Source organism: Pempheris klunzingeri, chromosome 3 (assembly GCF_042242105.1).
Source record: "Pempheris klunzingeri isolate RE-2024b chromosome 3, fPemKlu1.hap1, whole genome shotgun sequence".
Classification (NCBI taxonomy): Eukaryota; Metazoa; Chordata; class Actinopteri; order Acropomatiformes; family Pempheridae; genus Pempheris; species Pempheris klunzingeri.
In genome coordinates, this window is record NC_092014.1 from 20703022 (window position 1) to 20723936 (window position 20915).

General features: G+C 40.4%; 1 protein-coding gene across 1 annotated transcript in view; it reads right to left on the minus strand.

Moving 5' to 3' along the window:
- LOC139198637 (complement C3-like) overlaps positions 1 to 19366 on the minus strand; it is a 29168-nt gene extending 9802 nt beyond the window's left edge. Inside the window, exons 1-23 of the mRNA XM_070827544.1 lie at positions 19290 to 19366; positions 14718 to 14913; positions 14374 to 14536; positions 12309 to 12397; positions 11853 to 11941; positions 10571 to 10653; positions 10383 to 10470; positions 9213 to 9315; positions 8706 to 8826; positions 7346 to 7461; positions 6908 to 7054; positions 6516 to 6615; positions 6320 to 6414; positions 6031 to 6222; positions 5731 to 5886; positions 4565 to 4691; positions 3059 to 3115; positions 2469 to 2592; positions 2277 to 2365; positions 1689 to 1828; positions 907 to 1119; positions 629 to 692; positions 444 to 533 (exon numbers count right to left, since the gene is read on the minus strand). Coding sequence (XP_070683645.1) covers positions 444 to 533; positions 629 to 692; positions 907 to 1119; positions 1689 to 1828; positions 2277 to 2365; positions 2469 to 2592; positions 3059 to 3115; positions 4565 to 4691; positions 5731 to 5886; positions 6031 to 6222; positions 6320 to 6414; positions 6516 to 6615; positions 6908 to 7054; positions 7346 to 7461; positions 8706 to 8826; positions 9213 to 9315; positions 10383 to 10470; positions 10571 to 10653; positions 11853 to 11941; positions 12309 to 12397; positions 14374 to 14536; positions 14718 to 14913; positions 19290 to 19366 — 2719 coding nt within the window. The remainder of the gene's footprint in view (positions 1 to 443; positions 534 to 628; positions 693 to 906; positions 1120 to 1688; positions 1829 to 2276; positions 2366 to 2468; positions 2593 to 3058; positions 3116 to 4564; positions 4692 to 5730; positions 5887 to 6030; positions 6223 to 6319; positions 6415 to 6515; positions 6616 to 6907; positions 7055 to 7345; positions 7462 to 8705; positions 8827 to 9212; positions 9316 to 10382; positions 10471 to 10570; positions 10654 to 11852; positions 11942 to 12308; positions 12398 to 14373; positions 14537 to 14717; positions 14914 to 19289) is intronic.
- Positions 19367 to 20915: the final 1549 nt, after the last annotated feature.

Sequence of the window (20915 nt, forward strand, 5' to 3'; positions counted from 1 at the left end):
ATTTAATTCTTGTGACACAGCATCAGGAGTCCTCAGGATCTAACAGTAAGGCAGTCACACCTTATTTGCAGTGATGGTATTATTGTGTGCGTGGAAACGTGTGAACTGACGTGAACAACAAATGTGGGGTGATACATGCATAGATATTTTCCTCTGCGGAGTCGACTAATGATCAACTCTACAACCACAGAGACCAAACTAGATGAAATAGTGCAGGGCCACGTTCTACTCAGATCTGAACTCCCTCAGTTATACATTTCTTCACCGGCATGCAGTGAATAATATCAATTAAAGTTGAATCATCGTCAGTGTCAAACTCTGATCCACCTGAACTCATTGTTAATTATGTAAATCATTTCCTCTATTTCATACTGCAACCCAGTCTAGTTGGCTACAGGATGAGATTAGATTCACTAGTTTCCAAAAATGTCCCTTCATCTCACCTGTCAGAAAAATTACTGTGCTCACAGGTGTACGTGGAACCATATCTCCCAAAGCACTTTCACTGTTGATAATTTCCTCTTGTTTACCGTCTAAAGGAGAAGACAGTTTGGACGTGAGGAGATTAGTGAATAAAAAAAACAGTAAATAAACCTTGTGCTTATGGCTACTTCAATTTCAAACTTACCTACACCTTTCTTAGTGGGGTCAAGTGTTATAATCTTTGAAGATTTCATCAGCACTCCTCTAGGCTGGAAAAACAGCAGTCAATAAACACATCAGGAATAACAACTATTTTTGAGTAAACCTCTTGACTCCATGAAATGCAATGGGGCTTAAATGTTACAGTGTTTTTCAGTATTTCACAGATTGTTTCTTGCCCTTGTTTCCAATTTAATCAAAAGAACACTAACTGTTTCATTGTAGGCTGAAAGTTTTACTGCAACAACAGTGTGTTTCTCTTACCACCACCTGCAGGATCTTCCTAATTCCATCACTGAGAAATGAGTCTTTGACAGCTGCTTTGACCTCAATTTGGTATTGTCCCTCCTTCATGGGAGTAATGATGAAAGGTACAGAGCGTGTAGATAGGGGTTCAGCACCAACCTCCTGAACGTATTTCCCACGCTTATAAGCTGCACTGCACACATGCAACTCCTCAAATAGAACCACTTTCACCTTGAAATATGTAAAGATGGAGAGGTTCAAACTGAAAGACAATGACACTGAGACGATGACAAATTAAAGGAAAAGAATCTGAATAAATAAGGGGAGACAAGTTATCACACAGAGATAATTCCAGAGCACATGGGGTCACTAAATGGTTCGGTGCCTTTTTATAAAATAAACAACAACAACAACGTATGAGTATTACGACAATGTGTCCAGCTGAGTTCCTCAATCACTGTATCGAAGCATATTGGCTGTATATTGCAGTAATGCATACTCAAGTCTAAGACTGACCAAGGAATATAGCCAGTACATAAGGAGTAGTGAAGAAGGGTTGAAATACTATGAGTTTACGTTGGAAAATATTTTCCATTTCCATTTTGAAGGGAAGATATAAGTATAATATGTCCGCATCAACAGAGGTTGACTATGTATATATTGTATAGTCAGTAAAGTCAGTAAGTCAGACTGTAGAAATAAATTAAAATTCGATTCAGTAAATTCAGTGAAAACTGCACTGTTCATTTGTGAGGCAAACGTCTGTCCTGAAACATAAGAGCTGAATAGCTCAGACTCACTGTGATGAGGTCAGGACTATAGTTGTGGAGGATAGCCTTAATTTCCAGCTGCTCTCCACGAACAGCAGAGTATGGCAATCTGAGATCAATAAAGAACTCTTTCCGAACAGTGACCTCTAATGGATCAGCCACACAGATACCTGGAAAAATAAATATGAAACAAAACAAAAGTAAAAGAAAGAGGGAAATTTGATGGTAAGGAGACAGCTGAAGTGGCAAAACAATTTTAAGTGATTAAAACCAAAATGTTCGTTAACCAAACATTTCTATGACAGATCTTGTTAAAAGTCTTCTAGGACTGAACGATTAATCAAACAAGCTAACAAAGGTTTGAGTGCTGATTTTGAGATGCCAATATCAACATAACAAATGAATACTGAAACATTTTGGGCAGGCCATGGATTTTTGATGTTATTTCACGGCTGAAAAACAAGACAGATAATGTGGTGACGAAGAGGGGGATATACAACAAAGGACTGGGACTGTATCGAACTAGAACATGTAGTTATCTGCTCAAGAGGAGCCCCTTATAACCACAATTATTGTAAAGCGAAAGAAAAAAAGTTGTACAGAGAAACAGAATCTCACCGTTAGTTCTTGACAGACTAATGCCGATGAACTGCCAGGTTGTTAATGAGTCTTTAAGAGGAGCATATTTCATAACTGATGTGGTGTCACTGAAACAAAGAAAAGTGTTATCAGTTTCCATGCCAAAAAAACCTTCTAAGAAATATTGCTTTTGGTATGATTTTTTTTATGTGTATATTTCTGTTGCCTCACCAGTTTGGTGTCTGACGAGGGCAACGAGGTAGTTTGATATCTGCCCACAGCCAATTCTCAGGGAAGGAGGTGCGAGAAACAATTTCATAGCTGTCCATGTAACTATCGTCCTCACCTAAAGTGCCATTAAAAAGGTTAGCATTTTGATTGATTCTACCTACCAGTATAACCATGGATAGTGACCACCCACAGCTTCCTTTTATCCCTTTGATTGATTCAGAAAATTAAATACTGACAGTAGGTAAAGAAATAACGTGAAAAAAATTGACTGATGACATTTGTAGAAGCTGATGGCAAGACGGCCACTACAATTAACAATCATTTACTTTCAGTAAATGGTTTGAGCATGGAAGCAACCTTAGACAGTCTGACAACAGCTAAGAGCTTCTATAGCTGGATTAATTTAGATTTTTGTTTAAGCTAACATTAAAATCACATGGCACGATAGCTTCACCTCCTCACTCGCTACCACATATCACTATATATATATATATATATATCACATGCATATCACTACATAGATGTATATTTTAAAAGCCTTAACTGTCATGCAGGAGTTCAGTAAATATGTGGTTTGAGGTAATTTGGTTGATGATTCTTACCCAAGCTGTCTCGTTTCATCCTGCTGGGGGTTGGACATTTTAATTCTGGAAATGCAAAACAAACTAGCTCTTAAACAGAATCAAATAAACACAGTCTGCATGCTCTCTGTAATGTGATACCGTTATGGGTGAGTTAATTTTGACACAATTGAGACAGTAATGAGCTTCTCTACAAACAGTATGGCACGATAGCACTTGAGGAATAGAATATTTCACAAACACATTAGTAGAGAAAAACCTTACAGGAACAAAAGGGAACCATGTCTGTTCATTGTTGTGTTGTTTCCATAACACCGGTCATTCAAGGTCCAAAGCGTTGCATATAGAGGCGCTCACTGCATTTATGAATGAATCTTTAGCAACGAATAAGAATGACCCACTGACCCACCAGTTGGCCAGGGTGGGAATAGGGTTAATGAAGAGCCATAAATGCATGTTATAAGGGTCAAGGTTTGCTGGAATGTTTAGAAGTTAAATGATGGGACTACAGTGACTCACTACCTCAGCTCTGACTCACAGTACCGTACGTTCCTTGTTTAAAAGTGGTGAAAATACACTGCAGCAGCAATCGTATTCTGATCTCATAAATAATAACGCCCTTTTTTTTTTTTTGCGATTGTCTGTTGTAAAGGAGGCTGTTTTTTTGTTTGTCCAAAATACATTTTGAATGGCACTGTGAGCATGTGGCACCCAATTGAGACCATCACCAGCTACACAAGCAGGCGAATCCCTATCATGTGTGAAGCCAGGTTGCCAACAAAGAGTCAACTGTCAAGTCTACTCTGGCTCTGGAGGCAAAGTCAGTATCCATAGTGCATGGCTGAAGAATCTTACTGAGAGTGGCTAAGAGTAAAGCTGCTGGACCTGATAACATCCCTGGCCATGTACTAAGATAATTACTGACATTTTTAACACATCAGTGTCACGGGAGAGTGTTCCCACCTGTTTCAAGGCCATCACCCCAAATGAGCCCAAATTATACTAAAACTAGACTAAATCCTCCCCGGACAAAGCCTGTTCCCCCAAACCTGAATGCTGCCGTACCATCAAACAACACAGCACCTTTATCCCTCAGGCTGTGAGACGCCTCACTTCATCCTCTGTACACTGCCATAACTAAATTACATAGAACTTTACAACTCATGATTATTGTCTGACATCAGAAACAGAAAAATATATAAGTGTAACAACCATATCAGACATGTTGCTGAATTAAAGCAGCATTTGTGATCACAGAGTGCAGGAATACAGAAATTAAATACAGCAAATTTAAATCAAATACCAATAAATACAGGCATTTATATACATTACCAAGTGAGTATCATACCTCATAAACAAAAGGTTATCTGGCAAAAATGAATTCAAGTCAAGTCTTGCCTTTGGTCGAGTGCTTGCTTGTTTGATAATGACAGGCAGTAAACCCAAACATACCTGTATAGAATGAGACTTGCAAAAGGAGGAAAAGAGTCAGAGTGGAGAGTGAAATAGTATCACCTTGTCTGTTGGGTGTCGCAGCAGCACTGGACTTGAACAAAAGCCCAGCATCGTAGAACACACCCATACTGTCCTTCCCTCCTCCTGGTGTGCAGCCTGTGTCAAACTTCTCTACAAGGTCCCACACCTGAGCAAAGTACATAAGTCAGACATAAACAGTAATACAACCAGACAAGACTTCGCTACTGTATGCAAGTTAAATATCAGCACAGATGGTTGGTGATTCCATTTATTCTTATGAATGTAACAAAGTTTTTTGCTGGTTTGTATTTTATCGGGTATTTGCAAAGAATCAGTAATTGTACTTTTATTACAAGTTTTGACTTTTGCCCAATAAGGGGAGAAACATGCACACATATGGGTGAGACAATGTTCGCGCTGCCAATATCACCAATATTGTGCTCGCTGCAGACTCAGGTTTCACATCAAGGAGTCAGTTTTTTCACCAAAGTTTGGGATTTTCAAATTCTACATATATCCATGATCTATACCTGTTTATCATTTGCAACGGACTGAATGCTGGAGACATGATGGGGTACACCTTGGACAGGTCATTTCTCTATCATAGCACAAATATGAAGGGACAGACAAACTATTTACACTCCCATTCATACGTATTTGCAATTTACACAAACACTGGATCATGCTGAATTCATGAGTTTATCTGTGGACAGCATGTAGCATGTGTAAAAGGGTGTAAAAGGGTTTGTATGGGGGGCTTTGCTTCCACTCATGTGTGTTTTGTTGTAACTATTTGTAGCAGGCAGACACAGCCAAGCCGTTAAGTGGCATGTTATACATATAGTTTTCACTGCATGACAAAAGGCATGTGTGGTGGGAGAACATGTGAAAACGTATACAGTTATCGCTACACTTATCGCCTTCCAACACACAGAGCGGGACACCTCATGGTTATTTCCACAGACTGATTCAAACTCTTTGTCCTAATTTGTCCAAAAGCTTGCATTTCCCCATTAGCTAGGTAGTTAGTAAGTGGGTCAATGAGCGTGCTTACTGTTGTCCTTTTCAGATGACATCAAAACGAGCATAAATAAACTAATGCTACACAGATGTGAGCTTCGCACGTATGCAATGATCAAACCCATGCAACTTTAAGCACGTTAGAAAATCATTCATACATAGAAATAAAATGACAAAGAAATTGCCTTTTTCTGGGTGAGGCGGTGCCTGTTGTTTTGGACGTAGATGTTTTTGTCAACTGCCACCAGTCCCACTGTGGCCTCTGGGTCTCCAGTTACCTTCAGATGAAAAAGCTTGCGAGGATGATAAAATAGTTTGGCACTGGTTGATTCCAACTTCAACTAAAGAGAGGAAGGAAGACCAAATTCATCAAGCAATTACATTAAGATTATGCATATTTGCATATGTGCCTTCAGAATGATCAATTTGTGCGTGGGCTGTCTTGTTTATCCATTTAATTAGTTCAACTCCGCTGTGTGCCTCACCGAACCCAAGCAGGAGTCCTTCACATCCACCCAAACAGAGTCTGATACCACTTCATTATCATCTGTATGGTAGTAGGCTATGATACGGAATGATGGCAGCATTTCTTTGGTAATGGGAACTGTCAAGGAAATGAGTACTTTGTGTTTTATTTGGTATCGGCCATATTTCACCAGCTGCCCTCTGCTCACGATCTGGGGATACAGATTTACATATCAGAACCTTTCAACATGACTCCTGAAATCAAGAAACCCAAGCATGTGCACAAACGTGCAACTACACAGAACTCACCAGGTACGTGATGTCATTTTGTTTAATTTCCTGCCTGCTGAGAATGAGTCTGATTTTCAGGTTATCTCCTAATGTTACCTCCACTGTATCCACACCTGCAATAACAACATACCACGATTAGTGTTCGACATTTTGGGCACGGGGGTCTTATACATGGCAGCACCACTGACTTTATCGTGCAACATCAGTTCCTCACCTATGTAGATGTAATTGTTGCTTTTAGTGGTGTACGGGTGAGCAACCATGGTGGCTGTTGCCTGTTTTTCACTTGAAATATGAGGATGAGCAGTCCATGCCTAGAAATGCATATAACTAAGTTAAGTATACAAAATTATAGAAGTTATATGAAGTTATAAATGCTCTAGCCTAGTAAAGCCTTGCCACGTAATACATTTCAAAGTGTGATTGCATGAAATAAATAAGGAAACTAGATAATAAAAAGAGCCAAGTAAAAAAAAACAAAAAAATAAAATAAAATATCTCTTCTCATCAACAGTTGGTGAGAGGAGAAAAAAACAATAAAGTCACATGACACAATTACTGTACTTTTTCATGATGAAAGAAAACCAAACAATACTAAGGACATACTGTAATAGTCAGTGGTCCAGGATTTTCGTCTGTATTGATGGTAAGCTTTGTCATGCCATTGTCTGTGGTGTAGCCGTGCACCTGTCCCGGATCCACCACCACCGCAACACCTTTTGCAGGACCGTCACCAGGATTCACAACTTCAATCTGCCCTCAAAGACACAACCAGTTGAACAATCAGAGATCATCCAATTAAACCTGTCTTAGATAAACATATTTTGGAACAATCTAATACTATAATGGAAATGTTGTAATCGTCTGCAAACTGCAGCAGCCGTGCAACAAAAACTTGGTAATCAATAATGGGTTACTGAAAGATGAGTCATTAGCAGACATAGCAGACATACTTCTTTATTTATTCATTTATTTATTTTATATTCATTTATTTATTTTTAAGAAATAAATAAATGAAAGTGTAAATATGAATTAGTACTTTACCACAACATCCAAGGACATTTCTGGTTTGAAATATTTGGGTGTTTTCTTGAAGCGGATGATGTAAGGTGATGTGACAATTGGGATACCTCTCAACTCTGCCTCTGCCATTTCACTACCTGTTCATAATACACCACAATTATGCATTCAAAACAAATATTACATTTATGTTATATTTTGCTCCCTCCTCCGGGCTCTACAAATAAGTCTGTAACCAAAAAAAATGTTCTTGTCCTCAGTCATCCTCAGTGGAGGTAATTTAAAAACAAATAAAACATTAGATGGACTTTGGCTGTGTTCTGAATGGCATACTAACATGCAGCCTACCATCTACTCAAGCAGAAAGGACTGTGTGCTGCCTACTAAATGAACAATGAAGTATGTCATTGCCAAAAGACTGTTCACACTTGCTCAGGCAACCTCTCTGCATCCCACGACTGTATCAATAGTGTCATCATGGTTAAAGCTGCAAATGAATGAAAATTGTTTCCCACAAATGTAAATCAACATTACCTTGTCCATTCAATTTATTATCTTCCGCTGCTATTTTTAGGTAAACTATAATTATAAAAGGATTTAGAGTTAAATATGTTTACTACAGAGCATTATTTATGTGAGTTTTTCCTCTTAACTGTACTGTATAATGCCCTGCAGGATTGCAGTTATATCCATAGGTACAGTATCTACTGATAGGGGTTTATCAGGCCATTAAAATAAACATTGTGATTAATAGTGGAGGGCTGTAGGTGGGTGAAACAGTACATCATTAATGAGGAAATTATTAATTACCTACAGCGACACCAGAAACAATAAGTGCAACTCCCCATCATTAAGAGAGTTGCTGTACGCATTTACGTGTGCTGTGCAGCAGTATAACTTCATTAAATCTCTAAACAGACAGGCTAGGCGACCTGTTCTTCTGTGCTTACACATACACAGCCCAGGTTCATACATACAGTGAGACTGTTTTATTTCTGTTGCTGCTTAAATGTCCCATGATATTTACTGCAGTGATTATGTGAAAGTTTGTAGTTCCTGGAAGCACTTCTCAATATAACTGAAAATGAAGTACAGTTTAGAGGGACCAGCAGAGGTGGAGATGTGCCTACTAAAATTCACATATGATGCAGTTGAAATTCTCTGCATTCTCAGTTTGACATCATACTTGCATAAATAGCATGTTAGTATGCCTTCAGTCTTACCTAAATCCCATAATAAACAAAGGCCATGATGGTAATGGTGACACTCATGATATTAGCTGTAATTTTGAGACAGCTTAATCGCACATAATGAAGCACATTTAACATGCTCCAACACATGCACATGCACGTACACATATACACACATAGTCTCCCTTTCTTACCGCTCACCGTCAGCACACTGACAGTTAGAAATATCAAACTTCCCACTAGGTCGCTGATGTTTTTGAAAGTCTCTGTGATGTACTGTGTCCTCAGTGTGACCGCTCCGTCCCCGATCACGATCTAATGTGACAGAAAATAAAAATGCATCTTCACATACAGTGAACTGGCAAGTCCTTTTTCTGAATATGTAAATTATTATCTCAGCCTAGCTCTAATTACCATTAATGTATTTGTAGATGTGAAACTATAGTAACAATTTAATTTAATTCTTTATAAAACTGCAGATGCGGAAATCAGTAAAATCACACAAGTTTTGCAGATTTGCTTTCACCGATGACGCCAAACTGTAGAACAAGTTTGGGGCTTGTTCCTGTCTATGTTTTATTTTGTGTTAACAGAAGAAAGAGAGTACAAAAGAAAAAAGTCAGACAAATACAATATGGGCTGACCCATCAACTGGCAGACTGGCAGACAGACATGCGTCAAAATTGTAAGAATATGCTCACCGGCACTCTCTGAACGGAGCTGGGAAAGCTCTTTTTTTGACCCTCATGCATAACCCCAAATATCGCGTAGGCCATGCCATCCACCTCTTCACCAAACATGTACCTAAAACCACAAGTAAATGGTTAACCCCATGATTTACATGTTGTCAAAATGTAAACACAACAAATAACACCCTCCAACTATGTTGAGTTTACAATGTCACAAAGGTGGTTCTCTTTTAAGCTGCCTGGTTATGTTCAGACTTTCGACTTAAATTAACTGTAAAAAGCACTGCCCTCTTTTCCAGACAATATTCTCTATGATTCTCAGTTGAGGGAAGACGTTATACTGTATATATGCAAATTATGGTGCAAACATATTGAGCTGTACATTATAATAATGCAACAAAGGAAGCGGTGCAGCTACAGTATCACAAACGCTACACACACACGGCCACTTCAGGCCTCTGTGGACTGTGTTTTTATGATTGGCTGTGATTGGCTGCAAAGTCCATTTTAAACTGCTGGAGTTGTTGTTACACCAATTGGAAAACTGATTAGTCTATTGGTAATTAGCTAATTAGATAATCATGAATCATTAAAATTACTTCAATTTTGATTTAAAAAACTTAACATGATTTCCATGACTCCTTCATTACGAGATACAGTCAGACCTAAATGCACTTGAGTATGTTTAAATATGCTGTATTAAATAAGAGCTCTACAATGTGCAGCTGCCAAATCAGAAATACACAGGAGGCGCTGAGAGTGCACGAGTGGTAAAATAAATACATTAACGAACTCTCAACACTCTTGCCTTATTTCAAGGATCACTTTTTAGATTCTTCATATTTCTCCATTATAATGACCTATTCCTCTTGACAGAAGTAGGCAACATGCAATTGATCACTCCTTTTTTCAGTCTTTTCAGTCTAGAAAACGTTTCATGATTTTATGTGAAGTCAAATGAAGCATCGAACACTCTCTTTTATGGAACTGAGCACAGAGCCTGAAGCAGAAAGCCTGAGTCAACGGATACAGTTTATATTGATCCTTGTGATACCCATTATCTCTGACTGTGAGTTTTAAGTTTGTTGAGCCAGCTCACACAAAGAAAGCCTGACTATGTTGAACTTGCTTCATAGTACAACCCTTTGGTCTTTAAAGCCACAAAATAAAACCCTCACGTACGTAGCTTTGATGTTAACGGTGAGCTCTTGACTGTCCACGTAGAAGAAGGAGCTCTGAGGCGTCAGTTTAACCTCAAAACTGGGCAGCACTGAAACGTAAATGAATTTTGTTGTGTGTGCAATAAAAGGTAAACAGTAAATGACTACTGTGTAGGTTTTAAATTCAAGTGCAGGTAATGAAGGACTTACCGTATTCTTTAACCTCAAACTCTGCAGAATATCTGTGCTGTGGGTTGCTTTGGAACTTTGCCACCACTTTCCACAGTCCGGGACTTCACACAGACACACACATATTTCAATACCGATGCTTGCACAGGAATCAGATTTCAAACTGCATGAAGTTGTTTATATCTTTTACACACTGAGGTATTCAAAAATAATCTGCTGCAAAAAACTTGGCTTTTATTGCCATTTAGAGAGCATAAACCAGAGAAACTCAACAAGCATTTCCAATTAATGTTTAGATTAACATAGTACATACAATAACTAATCAATTTAAAGCAATAGTTACAACATTTCAAGCCTGGCACACTGCCTACCAGCACCCTGAAGCTCACGGTCTGTCCAAAAAACTCCAAAAAGTGTGATTAGCTGATTTGCTGGTAGTTTATATGTATTTTCCAGCTTGAAACAGTAATTTCTTGCGTTCTCCGCTGGTTGCCTGGCAACTGCTAACTTGGAACCTTTGGACAGAGCGTGGCTAGCTGCTTAGCTAAACCAACCGACTGCCTTATGTTTAATATATGACAGATATGACAGTGCCGTCAACCTTTGCAAAAATTTGCAGAGCAACGTTTTGCTTTAATGCATTCAAATGTGTTATTTAAAGGTGGCGTTACCGCACCAAATCACATGATTTACATTATTTCTATTATACACATCTAGTTTTGCTTGGCTGTTTTTTGTTTGCCTGCTGTCATCTTCAGTCACTGTTTTTCACATACAGATGCTCGGGAAGAAAGTAACAACATTTTTTCCTTCAACTACGACTAGCCTAAGTATAGCTGTCTTGCTTAAGCACTGAGATAACATGCAGTGTGAATGAGGGTTGTGGAGCACAGAAATGATCCAACCAAATAGAGAGGTGTGTCTTTTACATAGCCTACCCTCGCTGATGTAAATGCGGTGGACAAAATAATAGAAACACAGTACAGATCAACAGCACCACAAATTATGTCCACCAAAATGACTATACATTAAATCTACATCTCTCTGAAAAAGTTTCAATAAGACATCATATGTCATTATAACCTTTTTGATAGGAGTATTTATTGTAGGACTATTGCATTAGACTGTATTAGTTTTAGCTAGTGTACCTGACAAACGGAGTGTTAAACAGACGTTAATGTCATTCAGTTGTAACATTAGCAGATGGAGTTTCACTCACACGACTCTTTTTCCCAGTTCCTGCAATGGAAAACCACCGCTAAAAATGGAATGTATGGAAATGCAATTAAAATAACACACTCACCTGGCAATTTCATTGAGTTGGTAATCTCCAGAGTAGATCCCTGATTTCAGAACAGCTGGATCAAGTGGTAAAATTACGCTGTCAGGGGTCTAAAAATTAACAATGTTGAGCAACCATTAACAGCTAGTTTAATAAATTCATCCAAATATTTATCTACAATCCATGATCGTGGTCACCATCTAGACTGACTATTATTTCTCAAATTTCTGTCTTCCCCTGAAGGGAAAGGCTGTGTTCAATGTGCAACTCAACCACTAGAGAGAGACATGCATTTATTTATACAGTATGTGGGAGATAATACACTAGGTTCTATGGATGTGTTTTTGTTACTTTCCTCCGGGAGTTATCTACAGTTGTCTAAAACTGTGATATTATCTCATCAAGAAGCTTTTGACTCCTCGGCTAATTATATGATATTGCATTCATTCTGTGCCTATCAAAGATCAAATACAATACCTCAATCTCAATGGCAACAGCAGCGACAGTTTGGGTTCTAAACTCTACGGGCTCCATACGGGGCGTCACTGCAAATAGCCTGAAATGAACTGACAGAGAGAGAGAAAATGGCTCTTTGTGCTGCTATCTATTTTGAGTTGTGACAGGTAAACAATGTTTTGACTTTGATTGAAGTAGAGGTTAAGGTGTTGTTGCCTGCTTTGGCTCAAAGTCTGTCACACCACCCCTGGTGGCTGCCGATCAGCAATGTTTCGCCCCTTATTCCTGAAGCAGCGGGCCAGTGGCATGTTGGGGGCATCTCCCCGCCACCCCCTGCAGCCTCTTGGCACTCCACTGCAAGCTCAGAGTACTTTACGTGTTTCCTCTCTTGTGCTGCTGCCATGCCTTCCTCCCAGGGAATGGTAAGTTCAGTGAGGAGGACCCTTTTCTCTACCGTTCACCATAGGACTATGTCTGGTCGAAGAGCAGTTATTATTTCTCCTAATGTCCTTTAACCTTCATCTGCCATTCTTTGCTCAGTGAGAGGATAACATTGCTCTTCTGCTCTAGTCACTGTGGTGTGCCATCAGGTGCAACAAGTCCTGTTGGTGCAGGCTTTGGTATCTCTGGAGAGCAGTTTGCTGTTACATTACATTTCTCGAGGACCTCAGCCAACTTGGCCAGGACATGGTCATGGCACAGACTTAAGTTTGCCTGTGTCAGTGCCACCCAACATCCCGACAGGATGTGTTTGAGGCTTGCCTTGCTGCCACCACACAGCAGACAGCCTGCGTTGCTTCCAAAGCACTGGGTGAGATACCAGGGGTATGGAAGGGTATTGAAGGTAGCCCTCAGCAGGACGTATAGCCTGTTCTGCCCAGCTGAGGAGCTTGTTCATGGTGACATCCCATTGTGTCAAGGCTCCTTGGCTCTCCTGAGATATTGCCTTCATGAAGAAGTGCTCCTGCTCAACATTGGTGACTTCATCCCTCACCATGGTCTTCTTTTGTTCCTTGGTGGCTTTTGACCAGAACTGCTGTGGCAATCTGGACTGCCTCCATCAACTCTTGTTGTGTTGGAAACTGGTCTGCCTCAGCTTGCACCTTCCACTTCCGGCCTGTATAAATGGGAACTTTCACACTCCTTATGAGTGGCATGGCAATGCGTGCCTCTCTTGGCTGAAGGATTTCAATGGCTACTCCAGCATGTTCTGGCCTAAAAGGTCCATGTCTGAAAAGCAATGGGGCAAGCCCAGCCACATTTGGAAGTAGCTGATGGCTGCCCAAGCTGTCCATCCTGTCAGCCTCTGTACTGCGACCACTATGTAGACCTTCAGAGGCCACATCATTCGTTGGTGCAGTGTGTGCTGGTAATATCACACCTTGAGCTTCCCTGGCAGGCAACTTTGGTCAGTCATTGTCAGGCCATCCACAAGCTGTTGTTTGGGTAGTTTCCCCAATTGTCTGTCAATAAGTTACACAGTGCAGTGCCACCCCATGCACCTTAGTGGCTTTTCGGCTAGCCTTGGAATGGGCTCTCCTCCAGTCACAAATGTGGTTTTGTCTCGCAGCACTTCTTTCTTTATTGAGAGACCTCTCAGCCTTGATTTAATTTAATATTCATTTAACTTAAATATTTCACTCAAAGAAAAAAGATGGGTTAATTTTCCTGCAATTCACAGTACAGTATAAAATGATTAAAAGATTTCTAGTAGTTGCCCGGCATTACGACAGGGGGGGCGTGGGACGACTGTGAATGTGTAACTGACAGAGCAACTGAGGACGAGTTGTTCAAAATCATTGATACTTGAAAGAGGCTAGTCTGAACTGGAAGGACTGTGTGGGGATCTGCACAGATGGGGCTCAGGCAATGGCTGGAAAACAAGGGGGCTGCGAGCGATTGTCAAACGCAACGCCCCTGATGCACAGTGGACGCACTGTATGAGAGAGGTGCTCGCATCTAAACAGCTGAGTGCCGAACTGAACGATGTAATGAGAAACATCATTGCCACAGTAAACTACATTGGAGACATTCTCACAGAGTTAAGTGTGTTTTTCAGCACCACATTGAACTGCACTCAACTTACCTCTACTGTTGGGAGTGTAGATGGTCTTGTCAGTCTGGATGAAGATGTACCCATACTGGAATGACACTAAGACAACTTTTTCCAGCAGTCGGTCAGGGAACTTGGCTTGCAGGTATACATACTGCTTCATGTTGGGATCTCTGTTGAAATCCTCAACAGGTATCTGAAACCAGGAAGGAAGGAAAGAAGCAGAATCAGGAGGAAACAGAAGCAGTATGAGGAGCAGCACAGGGTGAATTGTGCATAGGGATATAGGTACTTAATTTGAAAATTATAACTTATAGATTTTGGCAACGAAACTAATTAACATTATCATACAGAATAATTCAGTATTTTGATATTACCTTAATTTGCCCAAAGCCCTGGAAGTGTTTTGCACTGGTGAGGGTCACAAATGTGGATGCCAGTGTTTTGATTTTGGTTGGATGATTCATCACACTGATATCGACCCTGATGTCTCCTCCTGTGCAGTCTTGGCATTCCACAAAAATGTTTTCAGGTGTTCCTACTTGTAGCACACTGGGGGCAGACATCACCTCCCTGCATAGCAGTGGGAAAACAGAAAGATTGAGAATGCAGATCAGATTCAGCTGGTTCCACTTTGTATCCTCAATCATCTTAGAGATTCACGGGCGTGCTCAAGACTGCCGGGTACCCCTGCAACTACACTTTCAGCATGAAAGTCTTATTGCTGAAATCCCTCACCAACAAGCCAGCTGCTTGCAAGGAAGTTCTTCCTCTATGCCACCATCAGAAGCTACCAGAGTGATCTCCTGAGCCTTTCATAATACTTTTATATCCTGTATGAAAAGCTTTTTAGCCTTGGGGCTGATTTTCCTGGCCTTGAGAAACCTGTTAACCTCCCGCCAGCTTGGTTCCTCTGCTCCAAAGGGGATTGTTGGTTCAGCTGCTTCAATGAATTTCTACCTGTCCTCCAAACTCTGCTGTGGATCACTGTGGACTTGAGGCAGGTGCTCTGCCACCTCCTCTTGGTTCCTCCTCACCTCCACTTGCCTTCATCCATCACTTCCTGTCTCTGCAGTGAAACTGGGTATGGCGCAAGATCTTAACACGTTCCCTCAGGTTGTCTGGTTGTCGGATCTCAGAGAGAGCTGATCTCTCATCCTCTGTTACTTCAAAAAAGCTTCCAAATACTTGTCGTCCACCATGAAAGTGGTCAGTCATAATTGTGAAATCCCAAGGAATATTTTGCTTTCCATATTGAGGAGTGAGGAATTGAATGATCTCTGTGTGATCTCTTCCTTAGGGATGAAGCATCACTCACCAACCAGCCAACCATCTGTAAGGAAGTTCTTCATCCATGCCACCCTCAATGGCTTCCAGAGTGATCTCCATGGAAAGAGCCTCTTCAGCCTCCACAGATCACCCCTTAGGATTGCTGTCTGCTTCTGGCATCTGTTTCCCTTTGGCTGGGCATTTGATCTTGCTTTCTGCTCCCCCTTACTGAGGCAATCAGCCCCTATACTCTAGATGATTGGTGACATGGCAATGAGCTTCTTTAAAACGTCTCCTACAAATGATGCTTCCAGCGCCTGGTCCATGTCAGGATCAAACTTCTCCCATTCTTTCTGTGCAGCTGTGGCAGGCCAGATCACTCGCTCTCTCCAGACATGTCTTATGTAAGTGTTCTGCCTGGGTCATCCAGAGATGTCTTTACTTTTCCTCTGGTGCCTTGTCTCCTCTGATATATCAGTGATACTGTTCCTGCCCTTGTCATGTGCCTGAGGACTCTGGAGACTATATCTGACTCTTGCCTCTCCTCTGTCCCACCAGGTTTCCCTGTGCATTGCACATTGTTGGAAAGTTGTGAGTGCTGCATCTTTGCCTGATGTATCTTCAGAACCGGCTTCTTTTTGCAAATCTTGCCACATCTGCAATACCAGGATAATTTGCTTAGCTGTTTCATAGTTAATCCGTCAATGGTCTGTCCAGTGGGTCAATCATCCTCCCCTGGGGGTATCTGGTAAAATGTTTTTCCATAGCTTTCAATCCTTGTTGCAAATTGCCGTGGTGGAGCAACAGAGACCTGGCCTGGGCTGCTGACCCAACAATGTCAGCATGATGCAGGTGATCCTCTCTCTCCCTAAACACTTTCCTGGCTGACCACTTGTGACCTGTTCTGACCTCAAAGTCTGGCCAGTGTACTCTTGCATCTTTACTGTCTCATAGCATCATGTTATGTTGACTTGTACTCCTCAACCTTGGATGTAACTGACAGCTGCAGCTTGCCTGTGCTGTACAGGCCAATGGAGCAGGGGCTTCTCGGGACACCCGGGCAATGAGAATCTCCTTCAAACTCTGCTTGTTGTTAAGGCATGCCTAGTACCACCTCCACAAGTTTCTCTTGGACCATTAGGATTTCTTAAAGCAAAAGTGACCATGGACTCCTGGCCCAATCCTCAGTGTCAGGCTTCTGGATTTTGTAGGCTTGAATCTGTGCCCAAGGACTGAGCTCAACCAAGTCCTCCAAAAAATCCATCACCCTTTGGGCACTAATTTCACTGTGATGGTGAGGTCATCCATGAAAGCTTTGACTGGTGCCTGTTAAATGTGGCTTGTCAGTACTGTACACCAATGTAACTTCTGTCGTATCTTCTCTGATGATGATGATATGCAGTTGATGAAAGGAAACTTCCGCTGACAACGACTTAGTGAATAAAAAAGGTTTATTGCAAAAAGGTCAGTTGTTTAACAGGCACCATGGAAGCCTGGGAAGACGTTCAGCCAATTGTAGGAACAGACAGCGTAACCCCCAGCCGAATCTGCTGTCTCTCTGTCCTCGTCTTCCTCGAGCCACCTCTCTGGTCACTTCTTATACCCCCTTTGACCATCCATCCCAACATCTGGTTTTCATCCATATAACAGTTCTATTCTTTGTTTTAGGGGTACAAGGATATATTAGAAGGACACCATCCCCCAGTATCTAGTGAGGGGGAGCAAAGGTCAGATCTCCACTGCCCAGGTCAGGAAGTTCCCAGTCTGTCTGTCTCCAGATAATCGATCACAGATCCAAAACAGAGAAACAATGACCACTACCAACATCATATGCCCTAAAGGCACATACCAAACACTACATTCATATTTATACTCACTACAGACACATATCAGACACTACACTTCTCTGCTGACTTGATGCGAAGGTTCATCACTGCAGAAAACAGTATCACTGAGATTGTGCTCTAAGTGACAACATCCACTATTTCTCTGCTAGTGTTAAGTTATTTTGTTTTACAAAAGTTTTGCTTCACCCAGTTCACAAAAAAAACATATTTGCTCAAATGAGAATTGTGCTCCAGCACAGACTACACACATAATGAGTGATATATTGTTTATCTTGTGTAAGATCCAGTATTTGATCAACAAAACATTTCATCATTGTTCTGAACTCTGATTACAGTGTCTGGTGTGACACATCACTGTGCAAACTCAAAACAAGATTTACAGTAATTTGTTGGCATCATTTTCAAGATGTCAAAACAAAAACCTGCAAACTAGACTGAAGGTTTGTAAGGCACAGGTGAAATGCAACAAATTAATATTTTTGATCTGCTTTCCTTGCCCTGTATCAGTAACTCTTTAAAAAAGTAAAATAGTCTGTGTTCAATGTGCAATTCAACTGCTAGAGGGAGACATGCCTTTATTTCAACAATATTTGGTAATTTGTGGGGAAATTATCTACTGTTGTTCACAGCTGTGTTATTACCTCAATAAGATGCTTTGTACTTCCACTTAAAGCTCAATTATGCAACATTACTTTCAATTATGTGCCAAACAAATTTGAAATACAATACCAAAATCTTAATGGCAATAGAATTGTCAGTTTGAGTGTCATCATTTCTTTCTATGGGCTCCATTCATATTTACTCGGATGAGGACCATGTGCTCCAGCAGGGACTACACACATAATGAGTGATCTATTGACTATCTTGACAAAGATCCCGTTCTAGATCAATAAAACATTTCATCATTGTGCTGGACTCTGTTTGCTGTGCAAACTCAAAACAACATGTATGGAAACCTAGACTGAAGTTTTGTAAAACACAGGAGAAATGTACCTGAGTTAAATTTAATACATTTCAACCTTCACTCCTTGCCCTGTATCAGTTAACTCTTTACTTGATTGGAAATGCAGTTTTGCTGTTAGCCCAATTACAGTTTCCCCCAACTGTTGAGATCTTTAAACATGAGATAAAACCATTATTTTCATTTATGTTATCCAGAACCACCTTTTGTTTCAAAATTGTTAGTCAAAAATAATAATAATATATAATATATAATAATAAATAATAATCAAATGATTTCATTAATAAATTGAATAAATTCATCAATGAGTGCATTGCTTTGAGACTTAGAACCACGCAAAAATAAAGTCACAATTTCCCTTCAGCAAATTGAACAGTATCCACCAAAATTAATGTTGCAGTTTTAAGAGAAGGTCTATTCATATGTATGTCACTGACAATGTACACTTTCTGTTGTGTGAAGAGAATTTCCTTTTTTTCTCAAGGGTTGTTCTTGGTCTTCTTAGCTTGGACTAGGTTATGAACCATTAATCATGTAGGTCTGTAAAACCCACATTGCACTGTATTTGGTACTGGGTTCTCCAACACGAGGGAAAGAACTTAGTAACAGGAATGCAAAATATTGTGTGATACTGTTTTTGTACAGTAACAATGAATGTGTCAGTACAGCAAATTCATGTAAACCAGGAAGTAGAGCAAGAAATGAAAATATGAAATCCACAGGCCATGCAAATGCTCCTCTATATTTGGCAAAAGCTTTTCTTCAACCTCACACACTTTATTTGTGCTTACAATTTCCCCTTAAGCCTCCTCTGCCCCTTTAAGCAGACATATAAGGAGGTATAAGGAGGAAGGTCAGACAGGTCTACTTACATTGGAGATCCATCAGCCAGACAAGTCAGAGAGGAAAAGGCCAGTGAAGCCAACAACCAGAGCTGAGTCCCGCACATCCTCGACGACAGCATATCTGCTGTTACTGTAGACTCTGCTCTGCCGCACTGTCCTCTCACACATTTGTCTCCCACCTCCTGCACCTTTACTCCTCCTCACTGCTGTCTCATCAACCTGATGTCAAGGAAACTAAATAACTGAATGCCACAGTCCTCTTTCATAATGGTCAACAGTGGCTTACTTTTTTGTGGAACTGGGCTGAGTAACTTTCTGTGTGGAGTTTGCATGTTCTCAATGGGCTTGTGTGGATTTTCTCTGGGTACTCCCACAGTCCAAAGTTATCATGCAGGTTAATATCATATTTCACTATATGAACCAGGACAGTGTGTGTGAGACCTTTTGGATGTTTTAGAAGAACTCAGAACATTAATCAGCATTAGATCCTGACCGATTCTGCTGGATCAAAGAAACAAGAGATTCCTGGATGCATGGTTAAAATTGCAAACAATGCATTATGATCTGCTTTAACTAAAGGTTAAAAAGAGGTTGACTGACAGAATCTCCCCATGATAAAACAAAATGAAATGAAATCAAGAGATTCTGTCAAGCAGCTGGGAGAAAATGGAGGAAAGCTACGTTTACAGTTCCCTGTAATGCATACAGAGAAGCACATTACATGCCTGTGCATCAGGCAAGAAGGGATTACTTTTCCAAGATAATTACAGAGAATGCTGGGAACTCTAGAATATTATTCTCCACTACTGTCCAGCTTCTCTGCATCAAAATGTGAAGAACTCACTCAATATCACTCCATTAATTTGCAAGATACTTGAAAAGATAGCATCCGTGCAAATAAACTCTCTTCTTAAAAGAAAATTTTGTCCCAAATAATCAGTGACTTCAAACTAAACTTTACTTTAATGAAAATAAGGTCTCAATTGTTATCCTCTTAGACCTAAGCCCAGTGTTTGATACAAGTGATATGATATATGGTATCCTTATCAATCATTATCAGAGGTTGGTCAGCCTTTCTGACTATGTGTTAAATGGGTTTAGAAAGTTTTAGGTCAGTCTTGGAGATCGTGAGTCTGACGAACATTACAGCATTCATTATCATTCAGCTCCTTGTTTGACATTTACTGACTCTAGGCCTGTTGTTCGATTGAATAATCGATTTAGCAATGAAATTATTACTGTTACATGTCTGCTATTACTTAAATGTGTTATCTGGTGGACAACAAGTTGGATGATGAGCAGGGATCTCTGGCAGCAGGCAACACGCAAGAAAGTTAAACATTGTTAAATTGCTTATACTACCCACAGTGTGATGATGCAAAGCCAGATTAAAACCAGCAAAGTATCCCTTTAAAAACCCTTTTTAAAACTCTTTCCATACATTTTAAGACGTCATCTTCACATGAAGTTCTAGTTACATTTACTATGCAATGATTGTAAGATAGCACAACCAAGCAGTCTTAGTTAGTTTGTTACAGCATAATTCAGATGGGCAGGGGAACAAAGCGCAAGAATAACTTGAGTGACTAACCCAGTGCACAGGTTATTAGAAAGAGTAATACCAGTAACACACCAGAGCCAGTAACACAATCT